Source organism: Balaenoptera ricei, chromosome 9 (genome assembly GCF_028023285.1).
Source record: "Balaenoptera ricei isolate mBalRic1 chromosome 9, mBalRic1.hap2, whole genome shotgun sequence".
NCBI classification, from domain to species: Eukaryota; Metazoa; Chordata; class Mammalia; order Artiodactyla; family Balaenopteridae; genus Balaenoptera; species Balaenoptera ricei.
Window position 1 is genome coordinate 96,077,702 of NC_082647.1, and position 26,562 is coordinate 96,104,263.

Below are 26,562 nucleotides of genomic sequence, written 5' to 3' on the forward strand. Positions count from 1 at the left end.
CAGATGATGAGACAAAGATAGGTAAATTCTTTACAAATTGTCAGGTTTAAAAAAAGAAAAAAGAAAGAAGGAGGGAGGGAAGAAATACTAACCCCTGAAATATAAAGGCCATCAATGATGAACTAAATTAAAAAATCTAATGAACTCTTCTCAAATCTTATTCTCCTTAAACTTCCCTGTCCCATTTATTGCTATTTATCCTCTTTAAACTGATCTTTAGCTTCCCTTCTCTTATTTTGTCCAATGGCATTCTCCAAGCTTCAGGCTCCAGCCCTCTTCTCTCCTCCCCCTTCTCTTCAGTAAGCTGATCTTGCCGTCCTAATTGTCCTCAAAGGTGTATTCTAATCCCAGCCTCCCAGCCTCCCAGCCTCCCAGCTCTCCATATCCTCCTTTAGGATATCTGTCACTTCAAGTACAGTGTGCCTAAAACAAAATCTCTATCCCATCTCCAACCAACTTCTCCCAACTTTCTTAGTCTTCATTAAGTGTAACATTTTCAGTAAAACTGTCATTGTTTTTATTGCTTTCCTCTTCATGTCCCATAATTAGTTACTTTTAGCCCTGCTGACTCTTCTTTAAAAGAACTTCTCAAAATTGGAAGTCTTAAAAAGGTTCACTGTCTTTGACTCAATATTTCCATTTCTAAGATTCCACATAATCTGAGAAAATCTGAAATGCAGACAAAGATATTCGCTGAAATATTATAATGCCAGAAACAGTAAACATGTTTCCAGCAATAAAGAAATACTTAAACAAATTAAGCAGTTAAGTAAATTAGAATATTACTCAGTCACTAATAATTGGTTTTGAGAAAAAAAAAATTTTAACTTCTTTTTAAAAAATATTGGGCTTCCCTGGTGGCGCAGTGGTTGAGAATCTGCCTGCCAATGCAGGGGACACGGGTTCGAGCCCTGGTCTGGGAGGGTCCCACATGCCGCGGAGTAACTAGGCCTGTGAGCCACAACTACTGAGCCTGCGCGTCTGCAGCCTGTGCTCCGCAACAAGAGAGGCCACAATAGTGAGAGGCCCGCGCACCACGATGAAGAGTGGCCCCCGCTTGCCGCAACTAGAGAAAGCCCTCGCACAGAAACGAAGACCCAACACAGCCAAAAATAAATAAATAAATTTAAAAAAAATTAAAAAATAAAAATATTGATTTATTCATTTATTTGCCGCACCGCACGGCATGTGGGATCTTAGTTCCCAGACCAGGGATCGAACCCAAGACCCCTGCACTGGAAGCCCAAAATCTTAACCACTGGACCGCTAGGGAAGTCCCGGTTATGAGAAAATTTTAAGGACATTAAAAATGTTAATGACAAAATGTTAAATAAGGAAAGCAGCATACAAAATCATACATGAGATGATTAATTAAGTAACAAAAAACACAGGGATGATAAAAAGACTAGAAGGAAAAATACCAAAATATTAACAATGTCCCATTTGTGAGTATCTTGCTGGATGGTGACAATGTGAGTCATTTTTGTTTTCTTCTTTTTTTTTTTTTTTTGGCCGGGCCACAAGGGATCTGAGTTCCCCAACCAGGGATTGAACCCAGGGCCCAGGCAGTGAAAACGCCGAGTCATAACCACTGGACCACCAGGAAATCCCTTTGTTTTCTTCTTTATATATTTCTATAGTTTCCAGATATGGTACATAATATTTTAAAAATCAGGAAAAAAGGGGACTTCCCTGGCGGCGCAGTGGTTGAGACTCTGCGCTCCCAATGCAGGGGGCCAGGGTTTGATCCTTAGTCAGGGAACTAGATCCCATGTGCATGCTGCAACTAAGAGTTCACAAGCCACAAGTGAGGAGCATGCTGGCTGCAACTAAGGAGCTGGCGACTCGCAAGTAAGGAGTCCGCCTGCTGCAACTAAGACCCAGCGCAAATAAATAAATAAATAAATAAATCTACATTAAAAAAATAAATAAAATCAGAAAAAAGGTAATTTTTTAAAAGTGTTTCCAATTCAAGACTTGTCAGGTCCCCCTAAATTAATCCTCAAAGTCAATATTATTTTAACCTAAATAGCAAAAATAAACTGGAGGAGGAACTCAGATATATAATCTTAATAATATGTAAGAACTGCCAAAAAAATTCTGAAAACAAGAGTGACAAGGTGGGGAAAAAAAAAAAAAGAGTGACAAGGTGTATATAGGAGATGTGGGAGAGCCCTTGCCCTACCCAAACCTAAAATGTACTCAGAACTACAGTAAATAAAAAAATAGGAAACTAAAGCGGAAACAGAGTAATCAACACCTCAATACTCATACATGGAGAGATGCAATAGAGTTGGGGTGACCAGACAAATCATTTAGAAAAAAATAAGACAGCAATAACCAAAGCCTAATAACCACAGCCCACCTTTACTGCACACTTACCACGGGCCCACAACCTTGGGGCCAGATGTCACTCCATTTCAGTTTTTTGGATTTTCCAAAGACAATATGGTACTGGTACCTATTTCATGTACTATGTAAGACTGCAGCAAGGTCTAGGTGCATGTTTTTAAAACATACAGCCTACAGCCTTCCTGTTCTCAGAGGAAGAAGAGATCCTCCTCCTTCCGTACAAAACAAACCTGTGCTCTGATCACATCCCCTCCTGTCAACTCAGGGCTTTTGCTCCAAATTCCCCTTCTTGTCAGTATTTTCAACCTCTCCCTTTCTACTAGCTCCTTGCCATTCGTTTACATTTCAGAGGGAACAAAACACTTCTCAAGAACCACTCCCTCGAGGAGATTAACCAAGATGGCGGAGTAGAAGGACGTGCTGTCACTCCCTCTTGCGAGAGCACCAGAATCACAACTGACTGCTGGACCATCATTGACAGGAAGACCCTGGACTTCACCAAGGAGGATACCCCACGTCCAAGGACAGAGGAGAAGCCACAGTGAGACGGTAGGAGGGGCGCAAGCAGAGTAAAATCAAACCCCGTAACTGCTGGGTGGGTGACTCACAGACTGGCGAACACTTATACCACAGAAGTCCACCCACTGGAGTAAAGGTTCTGAGCCCCACGTCAGGCTTCCCAACCTGGGGGTCAGGCAACGGGAGGAGGAATTCCTAGAGAATCAGACTTTGAAGCCTAGTGGGAATTGGATTGCAGGACTTTGACGGGACTGGGGGAAACAGAGATCCCACTCTTGGAGGGCACACACAAAGTAATGTGTGCATCAGGACCCAGGGGAAGGAGCAGTGAGCCTGGGGGAGACTGAACCAGACCTACCTGCTGGTGTTGGGGGGTCTCCTGCAGAGGCGAGTGGTGGCTCTGTTTCACCGTGGGGATAAGGACACTGGCAGCAGAGGTTCTGGGAAGTTCTCCTTGGCGTGAGCCCTCCCAGAGTCTGCCATTAACCCCACCAAAGAGCACGGGTAGGCTCCAGTGTTGGGTTGCCTCAGGCAAAACAGCCAACAGGGAGGGAACCCAGCCCCACCCATCAACAGTCAAGTGGATTAAGGTTTTACTGAGCTCTGACCGCCACAGCAACAGGGAGGGAACCCAGCCCCACCCATCAACAGTCAAGTGGATTAAGGTTTTACTGAGCTCTGACCGCCACAGCAACAGTCAGCTCTACCCACCACCAGAGCCTCCCATCAAGCCTCTTAGATAGCCTCAACCACCAGAGGGCAGACAACAGAAGCAAGAAAAACTATAATCCTGCAGCCTGTGGACCAAAAACCACAGTTACAGAAAGATAGAGAAGATGAAAAGGCAGAGGGCTATGTACCAGATGAAGGAACAAGAAAAATCCCCAGAAAAACAACTAAATGAAGTGGAGATAGGCAACCTTCCAGAAAAAGAATTCAGAATAATGATAGTGAAGATGATCCAGGACCTCGGAATAAGAATGGAGGCAAAGATTGAGAAGATGCAAGAAATGATTAACAAAGACCTAGAAGAATTAAAGAACAAACAAACAGAGATGACCAATACAATAACTGAAATGAAAACTACACTAGAAGGAATCAATAGCAGAATAACTGAGGCAGAAGAACGGATAAGTGACCTGGAAGACAGAATGATGGAATTCACTGCTGCGGAACAGACTAAAGAAAAAAGAATGAAAAGAAATGAAGACAGCCTAAGAGACCTCTGGGATAACATTAAACGCAACAACATTCGCATTATAGGGGTCCCAGAAGGAGAAGAGAGAGAGAAAGGACCAGAGAAAATATTTGAAGAGATTATAGTCGAAAACTTCCCTAACATGGGAAAGGAAATAGCCACCCAAGTCCAGGAAGCGCAGAGAGTCCCATACAGGATAAACCCAAGGAGAAACACGCCGAGACACATAGTAATCAAAGTGGCAAAAATTAAAGACAAAGAAAAGTTATTGAAAGCAGCAAGGGAAAAACGACAAATAACATACAAGGGAACTCCCATAAGGTTAACAGCTGATTTCTCAGCAGAAACTCTGCAAGCCAGAAGGGAGTGGCATGATATACTTAAAGTGATGAAAGGGAAGAACCTACAACCAAGATTACTCTACCCGGCAAGGATCTCATTTAGATTTGATGGAGAAATCAAAAGCTTTACAGACAAGCAAAAGCTAAGAGAATTCAGCACCACCAAACCAGCTCTACAACAAATGCTAAAGGAACTTCTCTAAGTGGGAAACACAAGAGAAGAAAAGGACCTACAAAAACAAACACAAAACAATTAAGAAAATGGTCATAGGAACATACATATCGATAATTACCTTAAACGTGAATGGATTAAATGCCCCAACCAAAAGACATAGACTGGCTGAATGGATACAAAAACAAGACCCATATATATGCTGTCTACAAGAGACCCACTTTAGACCTAGGGACACATACAGACTGAAAGTGAGGGGATGGAAAAAGATATTCCATGCAAATGGAAATCAAAAGAAAGCTGGAGTAGCTATACTCATATCAGATAAAATAGACTTTAAATTAAAGAATGTTACAAGAGACAAGGAAGGACACTACATAATGATCCAGGGATCAATCCAAGAAGAAGATATAACAATTATAAATATATATGCACCCAACATAGGAGCACCTCAATACATAAGGCAACTGCTAACAGCTATAAAAGAGGAAATCGACAGTAACACAATAATAGTGGGGGACTTTAACACCTCACTTACACCAATGGACAGATCATCCAAAATGAAAATAAATAAGGAAACAGAAGCTTTAAATGACACAATAGACCAGATAGATTTAATTGATATATATCGGACATTCCATCCAAAAACAGCAGATTACACGTTCTTCTCAAGTGCGCACGGAACATTCTCCAAGATAGATCACATCTTGGGTCACAAATCAAGCCTCAGTAAATTTAAGAAAATTGAAATCATATCAAGCATCTTTTCTGACCACAACGCTATGAGATTAGAAATGAATTACAGGGAAAAAAACGTAAAAAGGACAAACACATGGAGGCTAAACAATACGTTACTAAATAACCAAGAGATCACTGAAGAAATCAAAGAGGAAATCAAAAAATACCTAGATACAAATGACAATGAAAACACGACGACCCAAAACTTATGGGATGCAGCAAAAGCAGTTCTAAGAGGGAAGTTTATAGCTATACAAGCCTACCTAAAGAAACAAGAAAAAGCTCAAGTAAACAATCTAACCTTACACTTAAAGAAACTAGAGAAAGAAGAACAAACAAAACCCAAAGTTAGCAGAAGGAAAGAAATCATAAAGATCAGAGCAGAAATAAATGAAATAGAAACAAAGAAAACAATAGCAAAGATCAATAAAACTAAAAGTTGGTTCTTTGAGAAGATAAACAAAATTGATAAACCATTAGCCAGACTCATCAAGAAAAAGAGGGAGAGGACTCAAATCAATAAAATCAGAAATGAAAAAGGAGAAGTTACAACAGACACTGCAGAAATACAAAGCATCCTAAGAGACTACTACAAGCAACTTTATGCCAATAAAATGGACAACCTGGAAGAAATGGACAAATTCTTAGAAAGGTATAACCTTCCAAGACTGAACCAGGAAGAAATAGAAAATATGAACAGACCAATCACAAGTAATGAAATTGAAACTGTGATTAAAAATCTTCCAACAAACAAAAGTCCAGGACCAGATGGCTTCACAGGTGAATTCTATCAAACATTTAGAGAAGAGCTAACACCCATCCTTCTCAAACTCTTCCAAAAAATTGCAGAGGAAGGAACACTCCCAAACTCATTCTATGAGGCCACCATCACCCTGATACCAAAACCAGACAAAGACACTACAAAAAAAGAAAATTACAGACCAATATCACTGATGAATATAGATGCAAAAATCCTCAACAAAATACTAGCAAACAGAATCCAACAACACATTAAAAGGATCATACACCACGATCAAGTGGGATTTATCCCAGGGATGCAAGGATTCTTCAATATACGCAAATCAATCAATGTGATACACCATATTAACAAATTGAAGAATAAAAACCATATGATCATCTCAATAGATGCAGAAAAAGCTTTTGACAAAATTCAACACCCATTTCTGATAAAAACTCTCCAGAAAGTGGGCATAGAGGGAACCTACCTCAACATAATAAAGGCCATATATGACAAACCCACAGCAAACATCATTCTCAATGGTGAAAAACTGAAAGCATTTCCTCTAAGATCAGGAACGAGACAAGGATGTCCACTCTCACCACTATTATTCAACATAGTTTTGGAAGTCCTAGCCACGGCAATCAGAGAAGAAAAAGAAATAAAAGGAATACAAATTGGAAAAGAAGAAGTAAAACTGTCACTGTTTGCGGATGACATGATACTATACATAGAGAATCCTAAAACTGCCACCAGAAAACTGCTAGAGCTAATTAATGAATATGGTAAAGTTGCAGGATACAAAATTAATGCACAGAAATCTCTTGCATTCCTATACACTAATGATGAAAAATCTGAAAGAGAAATTATGGAAACACTCCCATTTACCATTGCAACAAAAAGAATAAAATACCTAGGAATAAACCTACCTAGGGAGACAAAAGACCTGTATGCAGAAAACTATAAGATACTGATGAAAGAAATTAAAGATGATACCAACAGATGGAGAGATATACCATGTTCTTGGATTGGAAGAATCAACATTGTGAAAATGAGTATACTACCCAAAGCAATCTACAGATTCAATGCAATCCCTATCAAATTACCAATGGCATTTTTTACGGAGCTAGAACAAATCATCTTAAAATTTGTATGGAGACACAAAAGACCCCGAATAGGCAAAGCAGTCTTGAGGCAAAAAAATGGAGCTGGAGGAATCAGACTCCCTGACTTCAGACTATACTACAAAGCTACAGTAATCAAGACAATATGGTACTGGCACAAAAACAGAAACATAGATCAATGGAACAAGATAGAAAGCCCAGAGATTAACCCACGCACCTATGGTCAACTAATCTATGACAAAGGAGGCAAAGATATACAATGGAGAAAAGACAGTCTCTTCAATAAGTGGTGCTGGGAAAACTGGACAGCTACATGTAAAAGAATGAAATTAGAATACTCCCTAACACCATACACAAAAATAAACTCAAAATGGATTAGAGACCTAAATATAAGAGTGGACACTATAAAACTCTTAGAGGAAAACATAGGAAGAACACTCTTTGACATAAATCACAGCAAGATCTTTTTTGATCCACCTCCTAGAGTAATGGAAATAAAAACAAAAATAAACAAATGGGACCTAATGAAACTTCAAAGCTTTTGCACAGCAAAGGAAACCATAAACAAGACGAAAAGACAACCCTCAGAATGGGAGAAAATATTTGCAAATGAATCAACGGACAAAGGATTAATCTCCAAAATATATAAACAGCTCATTCAGCTCAATATCAAAGAAACAAACACCCCAATCCAAAAATGGGCAGAAGACCTAAATAGACATTTCTCCAAAGAAGACATACAGATGGCCACGAAGCACATGAAAAGATGCTCAACATCACTAATTATTAGAGAAATGCAAATCAAAACTACAATGAGGTATCACCTCACTCCTGTTAGAATGGGCATCATCAGAAAATCTACAAACAACAAATGCTGGAGAGGGTGTGGTGAAAAGGGAACCCTCTTGCACTGTTGGTGGGAATGTAAATTGATACAGCCACTATGGAGAACAATATGGAGGTTCCTTAAAAAACTAAAAATAGAATTACCATATGACCCAGCAATCCCACTACTGGGCATATACCCAGAGAAAACCGTAATTCAAAAAGACACATGCACCCGAATGTTCATTGCAGCACTATTTACAATAGCCAGGTCATGGAAGCAACCTAAATGCCCATCAACAGACGAATGGATAAAGAAGATGTGGTACATATATACAATGGAATATTACTCAGCCATAAAAAGGAACGAAATTGAGTCATTTGTTGAGACGTGGATGGATCTAGAGACTGTCATACAGAGTGAAGTAAGTCAGAAAGAGAAAAACAAATATCGTATATTAATGCATGTATGCGGAACCTAGAAAAATGGTACAGATGAGCCAGTTTGCAGGGCAGAAGTTGAGACACAGATGTAGAGAATGGACATATGGACACCAAGGGGGGAAAACTGCGGTGGGGTGGGGATGGTGGTGTGCTGAATTGGGCGATTGGGATTGACATGTATACACTGATGTGTATAAAACTGATGCCTAATAAGAACCTGCAGTATAAAAAAACAAACAAAACAACTAATACTAAACTTTCATTGGGTTATTTGTATGGAAACATGTTAATATAAATGTTTCAGACATTACATGAAATTTCTAAAAATCTTATATTTGTATTTGTATGGAAATATGTATGGAAATATGTTAATATAAATGTTTCAGACATTACATGAAATTTCTAAAAATCATATTTGTATTTGTATGGAAATATGTATGGAAATATGTTAATATAAATGTTTCAGACATTACATGAAATTTCTAAAAATCTTATATTTGTACTTGTATGGAAATATGTATGGAAATATGTTAATATAAATGTTTCAGACATTACATGAAATTTCTAAAAATCTTATATGTTCTGGTATAATGTTATAAGTAATAATCCTATTTATTACTTTAAAATGTATATCTCAGAAATAACTAATTTTCTTGTCAACTGCATTATTATGAACTGTCATCAAATCTTTAACCGTGGTCATTTTTAAGTCTTTTGTCATTTACAGACAGTTCTGGGTGTACTCTGATGATTTTGCAAATATGTTCCTATAAAAGGGTTTCATCTTCAAGAAATACATGGAAAAGACTCTGACAAGTACAGGTTTCTGGTAACGGACTGTACTGCTGAACTGAATGAATAAGCATTTTCAGAACTCTAATGAAAAACTGATGAACTCATAAAAGTGCTAACAAAAGATCAAGATGAAAAAAAAAATTAATTACATGGGACTGAGTGAACTGATGAGGATGAGTATAATTTTTGTGACTTTCTGTCTGAATTTAAAAAAAAAAAAAAAAAATTCCACAAGGACTCAGAGGCAAAGAATATACAAATCAATTTTCACTGCAAAGTAAAGGAGCTGTTACAGTGGAGGATTACTGGACTGAATGTCAATACTATGACATAGTATGAGTGTGTTTCATGTTTGGTAATTGCAATCATTGTTGCTTTTGTTGTGGTCATCCATGTACAATGCTTGGTGTCAGTCGATTTATCTCTTGTAAAAATAAAATACAGTGTGTGTGTGTGTGGAAAAAAAATAAAAAAAAATAAAAAAAAAAAAAAAAAAAAAAAAAGAACCACTCCCTCGCTACCTTTTCTCCTTTACACAAAGAAAGCTTATTCAATTAGTAACCTTTTAAAAAGAAAAAAAAAAAAGACTACGCTGTCATCCCATTCACTCATAGGGCTGCAGGTTCCCTGTGTCCAAAAGCACTGTGCTGAGACTACTCCAGGTGTGGGCTCTAATGATTTCCTAACTGCCAAAGTCAAAGGCCACCATCAGGATTCATTTCACTTGAATTATTTTGCAGACTGTGCTCTTCCCTTCTTGAAATGCCCTTGGTTCCTGTGAATCAACTTTCTCCTGATTCTCCTATCCCTCTGGCTCCTCCTTTACCCTACCTACGGCTTTCTTCTCTTCACATATAACACCTTCAGCCACCTGCCACCAACACTATACCCAACAACTCCCATTTGCATTCCTAACCAGAGCTCTTCCCAGCGCTCTAGTGGTAAACACTCACCAATATCTCTAACTAGAAGTGAACCACACACCTCTAACTGCCTAACAAAAGCCATCATTAGCTTTTCCCAAAGCAGCTGTGCATTCTCTCCCTTGAGGAATAGCAACACCATCCACAAATTTAGCTAATTCAGAAACCTGGGATTCATCCTAGACCCCTCCCACCCTCCTCCCACATTAAATTGGACACTAAATCCAGTGAATTCTACCCCCTTAATACCCATTAGTCTCCTGAAGCTGGATCTCTTGCCTCCAAGCCATTCTCTACACAGCAGATAGAGTAACCTTTCTAAACATCTCAAACTGTACCCACAGCAATGAGCCCCACTCAATGCTCACCACACCCTGCACCCCAACCACACTTCCTTGCTTGACATTCCAAGAACACAATCATGCCACTTACACCTCCACATGTTTACGCCAACTGCAGCACTGCTTTTGCTTGGAAGGCCCTCACCCTCCCCCCTCCTATTTACTTGGGAAATTATTACTGGCTCTTCAAGATCCAGTTTAACACAACCCTGTGAATCTACTAAAACCTACTGAACTGTACACTTTAAGTAGATGAACTGTATGGTATGTAAATTATATCTCAACAAAACTCATAATTTTCTGTAAGAAAAAAGACTTACCATCCAATTTTTTAAAAATGGGCAAAAGACAAAATAGGCACTTCACAAAATAGAAATTTCAAATGACCAATAAACTTACGAAAAGATGTTCAAAAACCATCACTCAGGCAAATGCAAATTAAAACCACAATGAGGTATCAGTACATACCCAGAAGGGCTAAAATTAAAAAGAATGACATGATCAAGTATTACAAAGACGCGGAACAATCGAAACTTCATACACTGCAGGTGGGAGTGTAAAGCAGTTCAATCAAAACTATTTCATAATAAAACTGGGGAAAAAAATCTCTGCAATTACTACTAAGACTAAGCATACACCTCTTCTATAACCTAGCAATCCCACTGCTAGAGTATATCCCCAAGAGAAATAAGTGCTAATGTCCACAAAAGGACATGTACAAGAATGCTAACAGGGACTTCTCTGGTGGCGCAGTGGTTAAAATCCTCCTGCCAAGGCAGGGGACACGGGTTCGAGCCCTGATCCCGGAAGATCCCACACGCCGCAGAGCAACTAAGCCCGTGTGCCACAACTACTGAAGCCCACGCACCTAGAGCCCGTGAGCCACAACCACTGAAACCCGCGCACCTAGAGCTCATGCTCCGCAACAACAGAAGCCACTGCAATGGGAGGCCAGCGCACCACAACAAAGTGTAGCCTCTGCTAGCCACAACTAGAAAAAGCCCGCGCACAGCAACGGAGACCCAATGCAGCCAAAAATAAAGTAAAATAAATTTTTAAAACGATTTTTTTTAAAAAAAAAGGGTGTTAAAAAAATAATTTATAACCAAAAAGTGTAAAGAACCCAAATGTCCATCAATGAATGGATAACTACAACACAGTATATCAACACAATGAAATATTACTTGGCAATATAAAGGAATGAAGTACCAATACATACTACAACATGGATGAACCTTGAAAGCATTATGCTAAGAGAAAGAAACCAGACAGAAGATCATATGCTGTATGATTCCATTTATTAGAAACATCCAGAATAGATAAGTTTATAGAAAGAGAAAATAAATTAATGAATGCTGGGGTCAAGGGAGAATGGGGAATGACAAACAAGTACGGGGTTTTTTTTGGGGGGGGGTGATGAAAATATTCTGGAATTAGATAATAGTTGCACAACTTTGTGAATATACTAAAAAAAACAGCAAGCTACACACTTTAAAAACTAAATTCTTAAAAAACAAATTTTATCGTATGTGAATTATGTTTCAAGAAAAAAGTTACATGTGAGGAAAAAAATCAATAAATACCAAAAAGATTCTTTAAAACATTTTATACATATGCACAGGCCCCAAAGCAAAAATCTATCCCAAGCCATGTGATTTAGCTAATTCTTAAGAATTAGCTCTTCCCTGCTAGTTCTTCCCTGCTGCCTGTTACAAAGCAGCACAATTAATAATTAGCAAACTAAACTCACTGCAACAATGTGACAAACTAACAATCTCAGTTGAGAAATCTTAATCTTATTTCTGACAACTACAAATTCTAGTGTTCTAAAAAAAGCTGCCTATAGGAACTGGAGCAATTCACAAAAGCTCATAGAATTGAACTGAATTAAAATGAATGAAGTGCCACTTGCACATACAAGCATATAACGACAAAAGTAGATCATATTACATCAAGACAGGCCCATGTAGTCACATAATTCAAGTTTGCCAATCATTATATTAATATAGTTTAAAATTAGATCTATTACTCTCTTTCCTCCTCTGGAGAATTAATCAAAAAGCAAAAACACTGGGCATCAGGAGACCTGAATTCTGGTCCAAACTAAGCTAGCTGTGTGACCTTACCCTCTATCAGAGCTGCCTGTAAAATGAGGACTACCTCCGAGGCTACGAGTCTCCTGAAGTCCCTCTACCATCACTTCTCCCCCATGCCACTCTGTGCACCCAGAGTCAAGTCACCATGGTTTCCCCACGTACTATGGAAGGCCAGCTCTCGGTTTCTACTTCTCTCCCCGCCCCCCATAATCCATTCTCTACACTGACAGCCAGTACTCTTTTTAAAACAGGAATCAGATCCTGCTACTCCCATCCATATGCCTCCCAGCGGCCTACAAGGCCAGGCCCTACCCGTTCTGACTCCTCCCCCCTCACCATCCTCTTGGGTAGCACTCTAGCCACTCTGACCTTTGGGTTCCTCCAACATTCCTAGCCCATTCCTCCCCAGGGCCTTTGCCACACTCCCATCTCCTCCGCCTTATTCTAACTTCTGTTCAAATGTCACCTCCTCAGAGAACTGAGTGTGGACTCTGGTCCCAGCCTGCTTAGATTCAACTTAATAGCTGGACATGTTACTTACTCATGCTGTGCCCCCGTTTCATCTGTAAAGTGGTAACTACAGTGCCTACCTCACAGAATTATCACAAGGGATAAACGCATGTAAAGCAAGCAGCAAACTGACTGGCACAATTTTCAAATGTCATCTATCACTATCCTTAAGGCACCCCATCTTCATTTTCTCGTTATCCCTTAGCACTGTCTGGAACTGCCTTCTTTGTCATTCGCTTTAGGGTTCCAAAACCCCCATAGAATGTAAGCTTCGTGAGGAGCTCGCCATGTCTTGTTCAAAGCTCTACCACAAGGACTTCCCTGGTGGCGCAGTGGTTAAGAATCCGCCTGCCAATGCAGGGGACATGGGTTCAAGCCCTGGTCTGGGAAGATCCCACATGCCGCAGAGCAACTAAGCCCATGTGCCACAACTACTGAGCCTGCACTCTAGAGCCCACAAGCCACAACTACGGAAGCCTGCGTGCCTACAGCCCATGCTCCCCAACAGGAGAAGCCACCACAATGAGAAGCCCATGCACCGCAACGAAGAGCAGCCCCCGCTCTCTGCAACTAGAGAAAAGCCTGTGCGCAGCAACAAAGACCCAAAGCAGCCAAAAATAAATAAATAAATATTAAAAAAAAAAAAAAAAGCTCTACCACCATTTCCTAGGATAGGCACACACATACTTGTTGAATATATGAATAAATCAATCACATCAAGGATTCCTTTAAAATAATACTGCCTTGATTCAAAGAATTAAGTGAAAAACTGCCTCAAACAGTTATGTAATGGGGCTGGTCTCCTGGTCCTTGCAGACTGACCAGTTCATTTAGTCACTGGCTGAGGGGTTTCTGTCAAATCTAGTCACATAACTACAACAGACAACGAAAAAAGCTAACAGATTTAACCCGCGAGAGTAAAAGTTGAATACTGTGGATATATACTAATTCTTTGTAAACATACCACATAAATCCAAACTGCAGCGCACCAAAAAAGGCTCTGGCCATTAGGAAAGTCATACCCTGAAATATGAAAATATGAAACATACACTGACTTTAACTAAAACTGTTTTTCTACATGTACGTATATATGTAAAACATACACAGATATATATATCCACCTACACACACACAAACACACACAGCCATCCCCAAAACTAGGGGGATGCTTTTTTCAACTCCTTTTAACTTTTCTTAACAAAATGGGCTACGTGGGAATAAATGTTTTGAACTGAAAGTTGTGACCCAACTCAGGAGCCTAAACATTACAGTTCTCCTTACTTATGGACTGAATTTCCGTCGTTCACCAAAGGAAATCCCAAATATAAGGTTCTGATTACTAGCATTACTTTTTAAAGCATCTAAAACTAACAAATATCCATTGAGATTTAACATCTTAAGAATTCAACATCTAATTTTTACCCACCAGGTCAAGCCCTTAATAAATATTTTTCCCTCACTCTAGTAGTAGTTTTTTTTGTTGTTGTTGTTTTTTGTTTTTTTAAGAAAGGCTTTATTATGTCGGTATCTACATTTTGTGAAATCCTTAACATACTTTCAAGTTATATTCCGGTTTGAATGAACACAAATCCTGTCATGATACATCACATTAGTAATGACTTGGGCAGTTTTCATAGACGCCACCAATGGGTATGAAATTCGCCAGGCTGAGACCAAAGCGAAGAAGAAGGGAAAAAGCCTAGGAATGCTGCAGGCTAGTCCCCCAAAGAAAACAAACCAACCAGAAATGCCTCGTGATTTTATTTAAAGATGATCACGGACGATCCCCATAGTACCAAATATATACCACAGAGTTATTTCTTGCTCAAATGGAAGAGGGAAGCCACAAATCTAGGAGGAGGAGTAATCTACGCTGGTAGATTCTTCAAAATTAGGAACGAAAGGGAAAGGAGACGCGGCGGCGCTCTGCGGTCTCGGAGCAGCTCTCCAGGAAAGGCTTCCCGGGCGCCGGCCGCTCCCACTCCGGTCCGCGGCCAGGCTGGAGGTGGCTGGCGGCTGGCATGTTTGAAATATCACCACCCTATTCATCGCCTCCCGGCACAATGAGGCGCTGGGCAGCCGCTCCGAGGACCGCCCGCGCACACGCCCACCCGCCCCGCGCAGCCCGAGACCCGGGCGCAGCCGCGTCGCAACGAAGTCACGCTCGGCCCGGGCAGAAAGTTTCGGAAAAAAACCCAAGCGCCGAAACGCACAGGTCTCAGAGCTGAACTCGTGCCAGGAACACGCCCGAGGCAAACCACTTGACAACCAGCTCCGGTTTTCAGCAGAAAGGCCGAGAGGCGGGGGCCGGAGAGGAAGAGGAGGCAACACACACACACACTCTCTCTCTCTCTCTCTCTCGCACACTCGGCTCCTCTTCCTCTAGGGCCCCGGCGCCCAGGTGGGAGCGATGCCGCAGACTCACGCCCGCACGCAGCGCCGGGGCCCGGGCGGCGGGCGCCAGCTCCCCTCCCAGGAAGGCCCGGGACCCCCGGGCCAGCTCGGCGCGCAGGAGAGGGTGCGCACGCCCAGCGCTTCCTCGCCCGTCCGCCCCCAACGGCAGCGGAGACTCGGGGCCCCAGGGGCCCGGGGTCAGGGGATGCTCGGCGGGCCGGCCGCGGGCTCGCACGCGCCCCTCCCCCCGCCCCTCCCCCCGGGCCGCCCGCGGGGCGCGCAGGAGGCGAGAGCCGGCGTCCCGTGGGATCAGCTCGCCCGCCCGCCGGCCCCGGGAATCCGGGCAACTTTCCCCTGCGCGGTCGCGGACTAACCCCGACCGGGCGAAGGCGGGGGTCCGGGGGCTAGCGCGGCGTGGACTCACTTTTTCGGATGTTTCTCTCTTTTCGGCCTCCGCTTTCGGGCCTGAATGGCCAGCACTGAGGAAAGAAGACACACATTAACGGTCTGGGAGGCCGGCGCGGGGCCGCGTGGCGGGGAGGAGGGGACGCCGCGGGCCACTCACCTTTCCGGGAGCTCATCCCGACGCGGGGGAAGTGGGGCGGGGGGCTTCGCGGCGGCGGCGGCGGCAGCAGCTGCAGCGGCGTCGCGGGAGCGGAGCCGAGCCGAGCTGCAGCCTCCACTCACTCCGCCGGCCGGGAGGAGGCGGGAACTGCGCCTGCGCCGCCGCCTCAGCCGCCGCTCCCGCGGGGGGCCCGGCAAAACCCGCCCCCGGCCGGCCCCGCCCCCACCCCGCCCCGCCCCTCCCGCACTCCCCCCCGCCCGGTGGGGTCGAGACCCCCGTGCCAGCCCCGCCCGCGCGCCCCGCACCCACCCGCCTAGCCCACCTGTGCGGAAGGGACCCCCCCACGACCACCGCCACTCCCTCCCATGCCTCCCCCACCCCAGCCCGCGGCCCGGGCCTCCGCCTCCTGCGCCCCCGCGGCTGGCCGAGGCCTCCCGTCCCTCCCGGGCACGCGGCCTGCGCGACCCTCACTCTCCAACCACAGCCTCTCTCCTACCCACCCCGGCGGGTCGCGCCGCCCGCTTCTCCATGCGCCGTTCCTTGGCCGGCGCCTCCGCGGGTCTCACACCACCTCTCCTCACGAGGCCTCTTCTCCCCCTTTGCTCCTCTACATCCTTGCATCCCCATGAGCGCCGCTTCCTCCTCTCTGGCGGGTGTGGAAAGGGCACAGGACCAAGAGCTGGGAAACCTGGGTCTTTCACTAACTGTGTGACCTTGGAAAAGTCATCTTATCTCTCACCTTTATCTACCCCACAGGATTGCTTGAGTGTAATGAAGGAAGAGATGCAAATAGCACAGATAGTAGGATTAAGCTTTTGCACATGAATTAAGGTCCAGTTCAATAAATTCCATGTGTCTAACAATTTAGCACAACAACCCACCAAGGAGTTATTTCTTACAGAGAGGAAACTGAGTCCTGAAGAAGTTAAACAGTTTACCCAGCAATGATTCAAATTTAGGCCTACCTGACTCTAATCAAGTTGATTGGGGGATAAAATAACTGCAGTGATCCGTTGTTTATTTAAATAATTATAAGATTTTTGAAAAATATTCATCCTGACCATTTACCCTCTCAACTATATTCTTAACTGATCAGAGTAGCTAACCTTATTATAAAGATCCTAAACCCACCAGAACAGCGCTGCTTGAACTTGAAGAGCTTTTTACTTTCTCAATTTTTTTATTTTCAAAAATATCAAACATACAGAAAAGTTATGAGAAAAATATAGTGGACAACCATATTACCCCATATTCACCAATTTTGAATATTTCACCACATTTGCCTTCCCTGTGTGCACGGGTTTTTGGTTTTGTTTTGTTTATGATGAATCATTTGAATTTTTTGCAGGCTTTCACCCTTTACCCCTAAGTATTTCCATAAGTATCTACTAAGAACAAAGATACTCTCCTATATAATCAGAATTCCATTATCCAAGAAAATTTCATATCATTATAATACTATTATCTGTAACATACAGCGGCCATATTCAAATTTTCAAAATGTCCTTTTTAGCTGACTTTTTTCTCAATCCGGAATATAATCAAGGATCATGCATTGCATTTAATTGTCATGTCTTTTTAAGCTCCTTTAGTCTAGAATAACCCCTGGTTTGTTTTTTTCTTTTATAACATTCACTTTTTTGAAGAGTTCAATTCTGTTTGCAGAATGTTCCTCAGTTTGTATTCATCTGTTCCCTATTAGATTCAAGTTAAATAATTTTGTCATGTACACTGTATAGATGAGGTTGTGTTCATCTTAGTATGCTGCATCAAGAGGCATACGATGTCAGTCTGTACTATTATTGGTGATGTTATATGTAATCATTTCTCCATGGTAAAGGTACCTTTTTTCCTTTGTATTTAAAAAGTAGTCTGTGTAAAAAATGGGCAAAAGACTTGAACAGATATTTCTCCAAAGAAGATACACAAATGGCCAACAGGTACATGAAAAGATGCCCAGCATCATTAGAGAAATGCAAAGCAAAACCAAAATGAGATATCACTTCACACCTACTAGGATGGCTATAATTTTTTTTTTTAAAGAAAAATAAGAGTTAGGATTTAGAGACATTGGAATAATCATTCATTACTGCTGGGAATGTAAAATGGTGCAATCACTGTGGAAAACAGTTCCACAATTCCTCAAAAACCTAAACATGGAATTATCAGCAGTTCCACTCCTAGGTGTATATCCAAAAGAATTGAAAACAGGTACTCAAATCCTTGTACCCAAATGTTCATAGCATCACTAATCATACTAGCCAAAAGGTTAGAAACAAATATCCACCAATGTATAAACAAATTGTGGTATAGACATACAAAGAAATATTTTTCAGCCATAAAAAGGAATGAAGTACTGGTAGATGCTACAACATGGATGAACCTCAAAAACCTTATGCGAAGTGAAAGAAGGCAGACACAAAAGGTCATCTATTGTTCTATTCCATTTATATGAAACATCCAGAATAAGCCAATCCATAGAAAGCAGATTAGTGGTGGCCCATGGCTGGGGGGAGGGGAAATAAGGAGCAACTGCTTAATGGATAAGAGGTTCTATTTTGTACCGATGAAAATGTTTTGGAGCTCGGTAGAGCTGGTGGTGGCACAACATTGGAAATGTACTAAATGCCACTGAATTCTTCTTTCTAAAACGATTAACCTGTTAGATGAATTTCACCTCAATTTTTTTTTAACTTATTTATTTGTTTATTTATTTTTGGCTGCGCTTGGTCTTTGTGGCCGTGCGCAGGTTTTCTCTGGTTGCGGTGAGCGGGGGCTACTCTTCGTTGCGGTGCACGGGCTTCTCATTGCGGTGGCTTCTCTTGCTGCAGAGCACGGGCTCCAGGCGCGCGGGCTTCAGTAGTTGTGGCATGTGGGCTCCGTAGTTGTGGCTCGCGGGCTCTAGAGCACAGGCTCAGTAGTTGTGGCGCACGGGCTTAGTTGCTCTGTAGCATGTGGGATCTTCCTGGACCAGGGCTCGAACCCATGTCCCCTGCATTGGCAGGCGGATTCTTAACCACTGCGCCACCAGGGAAGCCCATCACCTCAATTTTTTTAAAAAGTAACCTGTGGGGTAATACTTTGAGATTGTGTGAGTATTCTCCCCCAAGAATCCTTCACTCCATGGGCTAGCATTCATCCATGATGTTTGCTTGAATCAAGTATTACTATAGTGGTTGGAGAATAATGACATTATAATCCTGTCCTTCCATCTCTTCCAACTATGTTAATTAGGTGAGCTTTCATTTCTCCTGCCACCCCTTTGTTTTCTGTTTATTTTTGGCTTGATTTTTGATTCTTGAATTGTCCCATATTTGACCAGAGAAGATGCTTTCAACTTGCAGTGTCTTTGCACATGTTCCAATCCATTTTTGAGCACCTCTTGACTTCCTGGCACAAGATATTCCAGGAAACATTGTGCTTTCCCTAACTGAGTCTTAGAACAAGCCATTTCTCCAGTTTTTGCTCCTTCTAAAAGTTGATCAGAAGCTTTGAAGCCAAAGAAATCTGAGTTTGAAACCACTTTCCTTTACTATTTTTAACAGCTTTATTAAGATATGACTCACACACCACACAATTCACCCATTTGAAGTACAAAATTCAATGGTTTTTAATATATTCACATGGCTATGCAACCACCATCACAATCTAATTTCAAAACATTTTTGTCACCCCTAAAAGAATCTCCACACCCATTAGCAGTCACTCCCCATTTCCCCCAAACTCCCTTGGCCTAAGCCCTGGCCAACCACTCATCTCCCTTCTGTCTCTATAGACTTGCCTATTCTGGACAGATCATAAAAATGCAATCCTACCATTGTGGCCTTGTGACTGGCTTCTTTCTCAGCTTAACGTTGAAACCAATTTCTGCTGCTTAGTTGTTTTTTTTTTTTTTGGTCGCGCTTGGTCTTAGTTGTGGCAGGCAGGCTCCTTAGTTGCGGCTTGCCAGCTCCTTAGTTGTGGCATGCAAACTCTTAGTTGCGGCATGCATGTGGGATCTAGTTCCCTGACCAGGGATCGAACCCAGGCCCCCTGCATTGAGAGCGTGGAGTCTTAACCACTGTGGCACCAGGGAAGTCCCTCTGCTGCTTAATTTTTGCATAACCTTGAGTATGTTACTTAATTACAACATCTGGAAAACAGTAATAATATCAATACCAATCATCCCAGATCAATATGATAATCTACTAAGATAATATTCAATAAATAGTAATTATCATGAACATTAGTTGGGAGACACATACCCAACCTGCTGGATCTTTTGCATTCATTTATTCAACAAATACTTATCAAACACCTGTCATATAGCAGGCATTAGTCTAGATATTGAGTCTACAGCATGGAAAACACACAAAAATCCTGCCCTCATGAAGCTTACATTCTACTGCCAGAAGACAGAAGATAAACAAAATAAATATGCAAAAATATATACTCTGTAGATGGTGATAGCGTCTAGGAAAAGAAAAACAAAACAAAACAAGACAAAACAAAGCAGCAATCTGTTGGGAAGGTGTTTAGGAAAGGCCTCACTGAGGTGGTAACACTTATTTAAAGACCTTAAGGTGATCTTTTATTTTGGCCATGCCCTGTGGCATGAGGGATCTTAGTTCCCTGACCAGGGATCCAACCCGGGCCCAAGGCAGTGAGAGCAAGGAGTCCTGACCACTGGACCACCAGCGAATTCCCGACCTTAAGGTGATCTTGCCAGGCTTTTTACTTCTATAAATTAGGGGAGAACTATATTTGCCACCTAGAATATTTGTGAATTTATTGAATTAAAATACACCAACCTAATTATTAATGAACAACTTTACACATACTATATTAGATGCTTAAAGAATGATAAATTATGAACCCAGTCTCTGCTGATTTGGAAATTAAAAATTTCTTTGAGATGCATCAAAACGTAAAATGACATTTTAAAGGAAATACAAAAAAGGAGAAACACAATAACAGGAGTTTAATTTTTTCTACCATCATTTATTTCTGCATATATTAATTATGTGAATATTATAATTAAGAAGGGAAAGTATTAAAACTAGATGTAGGGCTTCCCTGGTGGCGCAGTGGTTGAGAGTCTGCCTGCCGATGCAGGGGACACGGGTTCGAGCCCTGGTCTGGGAGGATCCCGCGTGCCGCGGAGCGACTGGACCCGTGAGCCACGATTACTGAGCCTGCGCGTCTGGAGCCCGTGCTCCGCAACAAGAGAGGCTGCAACAGTGAGAGGCCCGCGCACCGCGATGAAGAGTGGCCCCCGCTTGCCGCGGCTGGAGAGGGCCCTCGCACAGAAACGGAGACCCAACACGGCCATAAATAAATAAATAAATAAAATTAAAAAAAAAAAAAAAAAAACTAGATGTAGGTTTCTGTAGCAGTCCAACATAAATGAAAAGGGCAGTACGTATGCATTTTTCCCCAACCTCACATAATGGAATTCAAGATGAACACATCATATTAATTTTTATCAAGTATAAAATAAAATTAAAGAATGCTATAAATCCAACTGCACTCCAACATTTCCAAGTAGAGTTACTAAATCATGTTGTATCTTAGAAGGTATATTTAGTATGTCATAGAATTGGAATCAGACTTGAGAGGTCATATAATGCATCTTGGGGCCTTTAGCCTCCTTCTAATGGTCCCCCAACACTTTTAAATTTTTAGAAAAGTTTCTTTATATCTTATGTACACCTTCTATTATGAAGATTAAGCCTGTCGCTTGTTATTTCATTATAGCGTGTTTCTCAGTGGCACTAGCACCAATATAACAGTGTAACACAGAAGTCAGTGCACAGAATAGTAGAGCCAAACTGTCAGAGTTCAAATCCTAGTTCTGTCATTAGCTGGGTAACCTTGGACAAGTTTCTCAGTTTCTTTGTGCCTCGGTTTCCTGATCTGCAAAATGCAGAGAGTAATATTACCTACCTTATACGTTTGTTGTGAGGATTAAATTAGTTATTTCACATAAAATGCTTAGAGAAGGATCTAAGTGTTCGCCCCAAAATTAGTTATTCATATTTATATGCATATTAAGACAGGTATTACTTATCTATTGCTGCATACCAAACCTCTCCCAAACTTAGCAACTTAAAACAACAAGAATTTATTATCTCACAATTTCTGTGGTCCAGGAACTTGGGAGCAGTCTAGCTGGAAAATGATGTTATCTGGGGCTGCAGTCATCTGAAGGCTTGCGGAAGGCTGAGAGATCTGTCACCAAGATGGTTCACTCACATGGCTGTCAGCAGTGGTCCTCAGGTCCTTGCTGGCTGTTTCAGAGAGGCCTTACCCCCCGCTCCTGGATCTTTCCATAGGGCTGCTGGAGTGTCCAGCTTCCCCCAGAGTGAGTGGCCCCAGAGGGAGCAAGGAAGAAACTGCAATGCCTTTTATGACCTACCCTCAGAAGTCACAATCCACCATTTCCACCACATTCTATCCATTAGAAACAAGTAGAGCACACGCTCAAAGGAGGGGAATGAAGCCATTTCTTATAGGGAGAACTATCAGAGAGTGTGTGGACACATTTTTAAACCACCACAAGGGCTCATTCCTTCTTTCCTTTGGTGCCTCTGATTTGCAAGTGAGAATCCTTCGAGACCTCTCATTCATACTGTCTAAATACTAGACATGAAAGGGAATTTTCAGTCCAACATTCAGACTAAAGAAAAAGGAATGTAGATTAGAAAGATTATCTAGAGAAAATCATCAATAGTAATAAATTTATTATAAATAAAATGCCTTCTGTATGCGACTCTTATATAAACCAGCTAAAAAATGACTCCTGGGACTTCCCTGGTGGCACAGTGGTTAAGAATCCGCCTGCCAATGCATGGGACATGGGTTCGAGCCCTGGTCTGGGAAGATCCCACAAGCCGCGGAGAAACTAAGCCCGTGCACCACAGCTACTGAGCCTGTGCTCTAGAGCCCGCGTGCCACAACTACTGAAGCCCGCGCGCCTAGAGCCCATGCTCTGCAACAAGAAGCCACCGCAATGAGAAGCCTGCGCACCCCAACAAAGAGTAGCCCCTGCTCGCCGCAACTAGAGAAAGCCCGCCGCCCACAGCAATGAAGAACCAACGCAGCCAAAAATAAATAAATAAAAATTTTTAAAAAAATGACTCCTAAAGATGTGCCCAGGGCTGGATTAGGATGGATTTAGAATACTGACTAATATGTCCACACATATCTAAACAGATGAAATGGTCTGGCCATAATGACTATGTTGAACTTCCCCACCCTGGGCTCCATTTCTTTCAAGCTTTTAGACATGGATAAAGCCATGATAGAATACTCATTTCTCAAATATTTGAACTCTCTGAGTATAAGAATTTGGTTTTCCATTTTACTGTAACTGGTTTAAAAATCCAATATAAAATCTAATATAAAAATAAACTGAATATGATCTTGCTCACAGTTAAACACATATTCTGTTCAAGCATAATTCATAATCAGTTCTTCAACATGTATATTTGTCACCTTCAGGTAGGTTTAGGCATTGTATCTGGAAATAAGATATACTTTTACCATTAAAAAGCAGCTTTATAATCTTCATTATTATAGTGTTTAATTGAACTTGCTTGTTAAACTTTTTTATTGTTACATAATGTACATACAGAAACATGCATAAATCACAAGGGTACAATAAAGCAAAGACACCTATGTTTAAAAATATTGAAGGTTACCAGTACCTTGAAAGCCCCCTTTGTCCCTCCTTAGTAACTGCTCCCACCAAGGTTACCTCTATTCTAACTTCTAACACTGCTGATTAATGCTAACTGGTTTTTAGTTTTATGGGAAATGGAATCATACACTAGGTACTCTTTTGCATCTGGCCTCTTTTGCTCAATATTATATCGTGAGACTGAGCCATGTGTTGTGTTTAATAATCTTTTCACTGTTGTATAGTATTCCATTTTATGCACACACCACTTTTGTAATTCACTGGTGCTATTTATTAAACTACTGTCTCAACCCCAAACTCACCCTTCTACTCTCAGCTTTGTAATGAGGGAGCTGTGACTCAGCTAACATTTCTCCATTGCCAGCGGATGCCCATTAATTCTGCCAGATGGGGGAGCTAGAGGGAAACTGGAAGGCTGGAAAAGAGAGAAGGGACTTGCTCCCTCCTGTTTGCTGGCTGTTCCTGTCACTATCATCTTGGCACAGGCCCTTTATAGAAGCAGTTGGCTCCAGTCTCAAGTTTCGTGGTGCTCCTCAAACCAGCTTCATTGTCTCTCCTTAGAAGGACAATCAAGGCCAGGCCATACCCCCTCCTGACATCTGGGTCCCAGCTCCCTCCTCTAAGCTTCTGAGGTCTACTAACCCACCTCTGCACTTTGTTCCCCAGCCCTAGGAGTGGACGCTGATTCCTGCATTATTACTGTATTACTTGTGTCCCCTTTACTCTTTTTCAGTTCTCCAATACCTCTTCAACCAAGCAATACCTTATATTAATTTTTTGTGGTTATTAAACCAATCTAACTGCCGTACAAAAGTAAATAGTTCCTGCTTTCTCTCTAATGGGTACAATAGATGATTGGGTTGTCTCCAGTTTGGGCTACTATGAATAGTGCTGCTACGCATATTCTCCTGTCTTTTGGTGAAATGTGTATATGCCTGAAATGGAATTGCTAGGTCATAGGGGAGCTGTGTGTTCACTTTCAGCAGGCACTGCCAGAAAGTTTTCCAAAGTGGTTGTACCAATAATTGCATTGATTCTAAGACACTCCCAGGATCTCATACCTGATCCTCAGAACTTTTAAAAGTTAGAATACAGAGCCAATAAACTCCACACTATTGTAATTTAATCTCAGCTTCAGAATTTTTATGTTGCAGTGTTAAGAAAACGAAACTCAGTTGCTTGAGGACAGACTTTATGTCCTTAATTCCTCTATCAGTGCCTGGCACATTGTAGGTGATGTTGAATAGATAATAAGGGGAAGTTTAAATCTGTTCTTCTGTACAGTTGAACTAATGTGAAACAGCAATGTAAATTGAGGTCAGTCCCATCTAGGGGATACTCAGTCACCCCAGCACATATTCCACTGGGCAGCTGTGTCCCATCTAGGGGATACTCAGTCACCCCAGCACATATTCCACTGGGCAGCTGTAGATAAACAGGCCTCTGTTTCCCCAGGTTGCTTCTATTGCCCTGCAAGACCCATTTCTCTCCTCACCATAGGCTTAAATGACTTGATTCAGGAACAGACGCAACACAACAGTGGCTGCTTATGGACTAGGGCAGCCTCGTATCTGGCACATCAACCTCAACATTCCAACCCTCTCTCAAGAATCTTTGGTGGAGATCCCAAACTGAATTAAATCCCTTTGAGATTTATTCTTAGAGTGACTCAGACTTCAGGGTGCTCCCCTCCAACCTCTAGGATGTCTTAAGAATCACCTACACAAAACCCAAGACCAACAACCCGCTTCTTCACACCCTACCTGAAACCTTCACAAGCCGAACTCTCGAGAACCAGTGGGTTACTAGCACCTGCTGGGAACTCAGGGTTCCTGACGTGAGCAGACCATGGAGAAAAAGTAGCAGCTTGCTAGAAGATGCTAATATAGGAAGCTGACTGCCATCGAGTGCTCTGAAATCCACTCAACAAAAATTAGGGTGGGGGAAGGAGGAGAAGGAGTGAAGGCAACACATACACTTGTTAATAAAATATATTCATGCTTTCTACAACAACACAGTTTCCAATTGCATAAGTCTGCTTTTATACGATACAGGATTGTTAAGGTGACATCATTCTGATTTTACAAGTAATATAACCTGACTGACAAAATGGTGAGGAAGCAGATATACCTAATTATGAATTATAGACAATTATATTTTTTAATCTCTGGGTATGTAAGGCATGTTTTTCTGACTCATCACAGGCAGTGACTTAGAGCAAATTGATATCTCTTCTCATGCACTGTTTGTCACCAAAGAGGAGGCCAGCATGTTCTGATGTCATCACACAAGGTGATATAAGTACCTCCTGTCTCTGCCTCCTCAGACATTTCTTTAGTTCTCATCCTTTCCCTCTCCAATCCCCCTCCTGTCTAATGCTACATTCATCATCACCTAACATCTAAAGAATCTGGTCATCACAAGCTGGGTGTTGCCTCAGTTGTCTATGCTGTAAAACAACCCAAAATTAGTAGCTTAAAACAACGATTTATTATTTCTCACACTTCTCTGGGTTCTTCTTCTGATCTCACCTGGGTCATTCATGCTGCTGCATTCATCCGGTGGGTCAGCTAGAGCTGGAGGCCCAAGGTGACCACATCTGTATATCTGGGGCCTTGAAGGGACTAGAGAGCTAGGACCTCTCTCTCCCCATGTTATCTTTCATCATTAACTAATTTATCCAAGCTTCTTTACATGGCAAGTCCCAGGAGAGTGAAGGCACAAGCTGTGTAGGCTCCAGAACTCACACAATGTCATTTCAACAATATTCTATTGGTTTAGGCAAATCCTAAGGCCAGATTCATT

At 42.0% G+C, this 26,562-nt stretch overlaps 1 protein-coding gene across 4 annotated transcripts in view; it reads right to left on the minus strand.

The window, feature by feature from the left end:
• The window catches only part of SRPK2 (SRSF protein kinase 2), a 231,003-nt gene extending 214,300 nt beyond the window's left edge, over positions 1-16,703 (minus strand). For 2 of the 4 annotated variants that reach the window (XM_059934136.1, XM_059934135.1), the window contains exons 1-2: positions 16,577-16,703; positions 15,936-15,990 (exon numbers count right to left, since the gene is read on the minus strand). In XM_059934136.1, coding sequence (XP_059790119.1) covers positions 15,936-15,990; positions 16,577-16,703 — 182 coding nt within the window. Of the gene's footprint in view, positions 1-15,935; positions 15,991-16,076; positions 16,199-16,576 lie in introns of those variants that run through there. The other 2 variants (XM_059934137.1, XM_059934138.1) reach the window with 2 other exon arrangements.
• Positions 16,704-26,562: the final 9,859 nt, after the last annotated feature.